Source organism: Phoenix dactylifera, chromosome 4 (assembly GCF_051530095.1).
Source record: "Phoenix dactylifera cultivar Ajwa chromosome 4, Ajwa_hap1_PhDact_Kaust_v1.1, whole genome shotgun sequence".
Lineage (NCBI taxonomy): Eukaryota > Viridiplantae > Streptophyta > Magnoliopsida > Arecales > Arecaceae > Phoenix > Phoenix dactylifera.
The window spans coordinates 51,227,297-51,233,773 of record NC_143193.1 but is presented as its reverse complement, the minus strand read 5'-3'; the positions used below and the strand labels follow the sequence as shown (position 1 = coordinate 51,233,773).

General features: G+C 37.6%; 1 protein-coding gene across 1 annotated transcript; it reads right to left on the bottom strand.

Moving 5' to 3' along the window:
• Positions 1-244: 244 nt before the first annotated feature.
• LOC103701312 (uncharacterized) lies at positions 245-6,258 on the bottom strand. The gene is made up of 5 exons (XM_008783329.6): positions 5,177-6,258; positions 4,215-4,679; positions 3,691-4,068; positions 3,535-3,602; positions 245-711 (listed from the first exon to the last, which is right to left on the bottom strand). The coding sequence occupies exons 1-5, from the start codon at positions 5,801-5,803 to the stop codon at positions 501-503; spliced, it is 1,749 nt and encodes a 582-aa protein (XP_008781551.3). The 5' UTR covers positions 5,804-6,258; the 3' UTR covers positions 245-500.
• Between the last annotated feature and the right edge of the window lie 219 nt (positions 6,259-6,477).

The following is a 6,477-nucleotide window of genomic DNA, read 5'->3' as shown; positions in this document are numbered from 1 at the left end:
AACTTTTTTATATGCGGCACACGATATTAAAAGTTAGTAAGGAGACCAATCAGATAAACGATAAACGGATCGATTAGTTTCTTACTCTAGACACGGGTATACAGAATTTTTGCCAGACAAAACAGGGGGTGGGCTTGTCCCTTCCTCCACCCTTCCCTTTTTTAGGCAAAAAAAAAAAAAAAACAGGCGAACGACGAGGCAAGCTACCACCAAGTCTAATGGGCCCATTACAAGCAAAAGCCACTAGACTCGAGCAGTCGGCCCAAAATCAAACCAACTGCAGAAAATCCACTTAGAAGATGCAACCCGTGGACCAAAACGGTTCATTCCAATATACAAGTGCGCACGTTAGTACATTATCATGCATATGTAGGAGCTTCTTCTTACAAAGCTTGCTCTATATGGGTCAAACAGTGAGTTCCAGAACTTGGCAGCCTTCATCTCAACGGAAGTACGAGCAAGTCAGTAGCAAAACTTGGCAGAACTTGTGACACGGGAAGTTAACTCGACATGAACGACATGGCCCTCCTGAGATCAAGAGATTCCAGAGCTGACTCCGAAAAATGGCCACCTCCGGGAACCCACAAACCACCTTCACGGGAAGGCAGTATCTGCTGAGCCGTATTCTTCCCATCGCAACCAGCTTCAGGAGGTGTCTCTTCTTTCTTTCGTTTCACAAACTCAAAGAATTCAGCAACCTGGTGTGCATACCTTTAACAACAATGATTGAGATACATCAGTGCAAATAATTGAGATACATCAGAGTATCGATTGGCCATCAGCATCTGAAGTAGATTATAAGCAAAATACCATATTATAACAAGAAATAACACATTATTCATCCTGTAAGGCACCTGAAATCAAGTAAACTATTAGGACACTAGGTCCAAACTTTTATTTGGTGCCAAGTGTCCAATTTACCCAAGCTACTCAAGCCAAATCAAATGAAAATTCAAATTGCACACCTTTCATGGCGTAATTTTTTTAGCATGATTCCATAAAGTTGATGATTCATCCCTGGGACATGCCCGTTGACAATTTGCTTCCAGGCGCAAGTTGGCCCTATCAGCTGACATATCCAAAACTTCACATAATCATTAATGCCAGACTAAACAGCCAGACAGATCAGGCTTTATACCGCAAGCCATCTTATTAGGGCATGAAAGCCAACGCTTACAACTCTCTTTAGATAACAGTAACTGCTTTAAAATCATAATCTGCAAGACTATCGACTACCAACAAAAAGCGCAAGTTCCTTTATAGTCACTTGCAGACATTTTGTCCCAAACTTATGTCCCTCTGTGGAGGGCGTCTTGAACCTTAACTATACGCTTGATATCACCATCTCGATCCTCATGGCAACTTCAAAATTTCATTGCACCCATTTGATGTAGTTATACCATTATTCCATCTGATTGCTTACCATTTCTACTATTCTCAAGTTATGGTCCAACCTTTTAATCCTGTATTCCAATCCATATATCCTATCTTGTTATTTTTTAATAATATATTAAACTAAAGCCCAATTGGCAAGCAGCAAATGCACACGGCTTGGTTGCCTAATCTGTGCCTCGGATGCTGCATCCCAGTTACAAGCAGGACTATCAGGTGTTTGGTTGCCTACAGCTGACTCAAATGCAGGCAATTGGGTTGCACACAAGGCCCTTTTGCTGCATCCAGCGATGCATAAAACATGGCTGCATCTCCAGATGCAAGCTCTAGATGCAGCTTTAAAGGGCTATCACCCCCTCCCTTTCCCTCCAATAATCATGTGATAGTAAAACTGTTATGATTGTAATAAAAAAAATCATATTATTATAATTCTTATTATAATAGTTCTTATATGATAAAAAATATTATTTAATATCATATTATCATATGGTAATATATATGTTACAAAATTATAATATAGTAATATAGTATAATTTTAAGATGCTAATAATTATTATAATATATTATTATACCAATACTGATGAATAATTAAAACAAAATAATACATAATTATATGAATTGATATTGTTATAATATTCATTATACTATATAATATACTATACTATTATACTATACTTATGTCATATTATGTTTTTTATAATATTTTATACTGCATCATATTATATTATATCATGTTATGTCACATTATGCTTTGTTATATTATATTAAATTATATTATAAGATATTATATTATTAAACTATATCATTATATTATGTTATATATCACAATCATATCTTATAGTATAATATTACATATTACATTATATCACAATCATATTACAATATAATATTGTAATAATTATCTAATATGATAATATGATATAATAACATCACTGGAGGAAATCTTATCATGTCAGTTACATGGTGATCATACTCTATCCATATTAAACAACCGAACATAGGAACTGCAAGTGTAGTTTCCATATGTAAGCAAGCTAAATAGACACTTGCAAATACAAATGCAGCATTTCTAGTTGCAACTACGTCTACAAATACAAGCATCTACAAGTGAGGCAACCAAACAGCCCCTAGGTGCATCCATACTTCAGCCAACATACTTACATGTTGACATTCCACATCTCTTCTATCTTCATCTTAATGCATGTACCACTTTTATTATCAAGAAATCCTATTTATAAAGCATTCCCCACTCTTATGATTATCTTATAACTTCTCGGTGACACCAACTAGCAATCAGAAATTAAGCCACAAAATACAAGTGCAAGTTCAACTCTTCAATATTATAATTATATTGATGGCATGCCCCCAACCAACAGCAAGATAATAAAAGCAATGCTTGACTATCACAAATACACTAGGGGTGCGTGTAGACATGCTATCTATTGTATTTCATGATTTGATATCATGCTTTAAATTAGAAGTCATGGTTCCATGATGCCAGATGTTTGGTTGTGCAATGAAATTTCAAAAAATCAAAAAAGCATAATCATGAGCCATATCATCCATTTGAAAAGAATCAAACAATGTATATGAATCTGTGAAGAATAAAAAAAAACAACCACAGCAATATCTTTGCCAATCAAGACAGATTTAAGAGATACTCTCAACTATTTGATACTCACATCTTACATCCTAAGACTCTATATTACTTAATTACACGAAGGTGCTAATACACACATCCAAGACATTTTAATCCTCAAAATAAAATTATCAGTAACTAAAACCCATTAGGAAAAAGAGTTAATTAGGCAGATTAACTATTAGTTTACCACCAATTGAGCAAACCACTACTGCTGGGTTTTTATTTATGGTTCAATGATACATAAAGCAAAGTCACTACTACCATTTCCATACAATGCAGCTTTTTATCATTTAAATAATCTTCAACAACCAAAAAAATCAAATAAAAAAACTATGGACAAAGAAAAGGTGAACAAGAAATATGTAACAGTAGCAACAACAAGCAACGCACTTAAAAGCAAGATAAAGAATATCAGAGTCGGAATTAAGTAGTTGTTTGAGATACATTTGGCTTTTGCAATACATGAGTAGAAAGGCTTAGAAAGATAATTGCAAACTTACTGCCTTTTTGCTTCAATATCTTTGCTAAAGTCAATGTTGGGCTCACAATCCAACACCAGAGCAGGAACCTGATGATGGACCAAATAACTCAAAGATAAGCTCAATAGAGAATTTGATAGTAAAGGTTTTGGAAAAATTATCTCTTCACAAAGTTACCTTCTGAATACTTGAATGCATATGGTTGCCTTCTAAATAGAATACACGGTCTCTTATATCAGGATGTAAGGAGCTGTCCACATGCATGGGTAACTGACTAACTGACAGTACAGCATGATTTTCACTTTGAAAGGGAAATAGCCAGCTCTCATGTTTTTCATGCAAGTCCCTCAGATAATCAAGGGTAACACCACCTTCCTCCGCCCTCTGACGTAGCATCATTCTCTTGTGACAAGTATCAGGGCTAGCTCTAAGATAAATGAATCCATCAGGGATAAGTCCCGGCAGACATGATACAACAGGATCGAACCATGAGTTATAGATGCTAATTTCCATTTCATTCATCCATTTGGCTTCATGAACAGATCGGACAAAAACCTGTCATTTATGTTCCAATCTTTGAAGAGTTCAATAACAGCTAAACTGAAAGTGAAGCAGATTAAAGACATTAAGACAATTTTACTCATAGCTGTATTCAATTTGAAAAAATAAATTAATTTGGGGACCAAGAATGAGATGCATACCATCTGATCACTGAAAACACTCCTTTCCATGAGTCTTAGGGGCTTGATTCCAGCAGCGGATTCTCTTTCCTGCATGACCCTTGTTACAAACACATAATTTTGAAAGGTGTAGGCATACCTCTGTGGCTCAGCATAGAAAGCATCCAGTATATTGAAGTGGTCAGGACCAACATCCTGCCACTTCGAGATAGGCTCTGGTACAATTTCCACGAGATCACGCAATTCAAGTGTTTCGTTAGCTATTCTTTGCAGGAAAGTGGTCTTTCCCACGCTAATGTTTCCCTCAACACAAAAAGTCAGCCTTTTCTTCTGCGTAGGCTTAACCTCAGAGTTAGGGCTTTCCTCCAACTCTTCATCCACACTCTCCTTGATAAAAGAAGTTATACTCTCTGCATGGTTTTTATGGATAATACCTACCGAGCTACGCAAGAATTCAACCATCTTCTCACTGGACTTACCAAAGAACTGCATGTATAAAATGGAGAAGAAAAAATTAGTAAACACATTTTATAATTAATAGCATCATTCCAGTAAAAAGCAAACACAAGAACCAGATTCAGCTCGCACTTAAGATTTCAAAACAACATATAGCACAAATATGAGAGCCTTTCATATAGGTCTAGAACCAACTGGCCCTCCAAACCCATCTGATCTTTAGAAAAGAACAAAGGAATCAATAATAACTCAAGACCTTAACATGAAGAGAGTAATTCCATTATAAATGCATTTAAAGGGAGATAATATCATAATGGCTATTGACCGCTATTAAACTGAGGAAACAACAACACATGCTGGCAAGTAATGACCATACATACAACCAGATAAGTAACTCATATTTTTACATCATCCTACATAAAACTAAGCAGAACTATTTCAAATCCCCCTCAATTCAAGCATGATTTAAGCAAGTTCAAGAAATTATGCAGATCAGTAAGTTTTTTCAAGCAATTTCATTAAATTACCTTGTCCCTGTAAAGCTGTTTAAGCTGGGAAACACCACTGAAACCCTTATCCACCAGCTTCCTAAGATTCCGAGGTCCGACCCCAGGAATCATCAAAAGCTCGAGATTCCCCACTGGCGTACCATCAGACCCTCCACCTCTCTGCCTCCTCACCACCACTCTGTTGTTCACCGCTCCAGACTGCTGCTGCTGCTGCTGCTGCTGTGGTTCTTGAGATTTCTTCTCTCCTTCCAAAACCTCCTCCTCCTCACGAGACCCATCCAAGACTCCGCCTTTCTCGCGATTCCTCAAACCTTCGGCCCCTCTCAAGTCCCTCGCCCTCTCGCCATGCAACCAGGCGGCAGAGAACGGCTCCCGAGCCTGTCTCAAGAGCGGGGACCACGCGCGCTTCGACTGGAGGCCACTTTCGAGACCACGGCAGCAAGTAATCCGGGGGGCTCTGAGCAGAAGGTTCAGTCGGGGAACGGCGGCGGCGGCGGAGGAGGAGGGAGCGCGGATGTGGAAGATGGACATCGGAAACCTCAGCACGGGAACGGAGGGGAGAGCAGGAGCGGCGTTCTTCTCAAGCCATCCGGTGGTGGAGAGGATGGGGGCGGGGCCGGCGGCTCCACGCCAGAGCTTCTGCATTGCTCGTTCCAGCGGCGGCAGCGTTCATGAAGAGGACGAGAGTTTCGGAGAGGAAGAAGAAGAGGAGAAGAAGACGAGGGTTTAGGGTTTTGGGGTATGGGTTAGGGTTTTGGTGCGGAGAGGGAGGGAGGGAAGGGATTCTTGAATCTTGTTGCCTTGCATATATATTGAAAATTATTGACCAGTAGTCCGGTCTCTCGGACCATAACGTGTGGGCCCCACAATTAGGAGGTAAAACTAAGACACGGGCGTGCCGTTGTTTTTTAAAGACATAAAGTAATAAAATTATAAGAAAATTTTGCTATTAATTTTTACAGGAAAAGACTGCATTTGTTATTTAATTCAAAAAATATGTTTAGATTTTATTAGGACAGACGATCCGCACATATTAAGCATCGGTCAATTTCATTTACGGAAACAGATGAAACAAAAGTATGGTCAATAAAAAAATAAAAAAATATTTTTTATTTAATTAAAACTTTTAAATAAAAGAGATAAAAAAGTAATATTTTTATAAAAATAAAATTTTTATATTTTATAAAAAATTATGAAAATATAGAAAAGCTATTTTTCACCGATTAAATTTTTTTTTTTTCAAAACTACGTTTAAGCTTAACTTTAAGTCAACAAAATTTATAAATAAAATATTCTGCAACTGGCCATGGTCAGAGAGA

Bases quoted from the DNA above. Each gene is read 5' to 3' on its own strand.
- LOC103701312 (XM_008783329.6), bottom strand. From the start codon at position 5,803: ATGCAGAAGCTCTGGCGTGGAGCCGCCGGCCCCGCCCCCATCCTCTCC. The intron at 3,603-3,690 runs GTAACTTTGTGA...GTCCATCATCAG, and splicing joins TGCATTCAAGTATTCAGAAG to GTTCCTGCTCTGGTGTTGGA. The intron at 712-3,534 runs GTAAGTTTGCAA...TTGTTGTTAAAG, and splicing joins GATATTGAAGCAAAAAGGCA to GTATGCACACCAGGTTGCTG.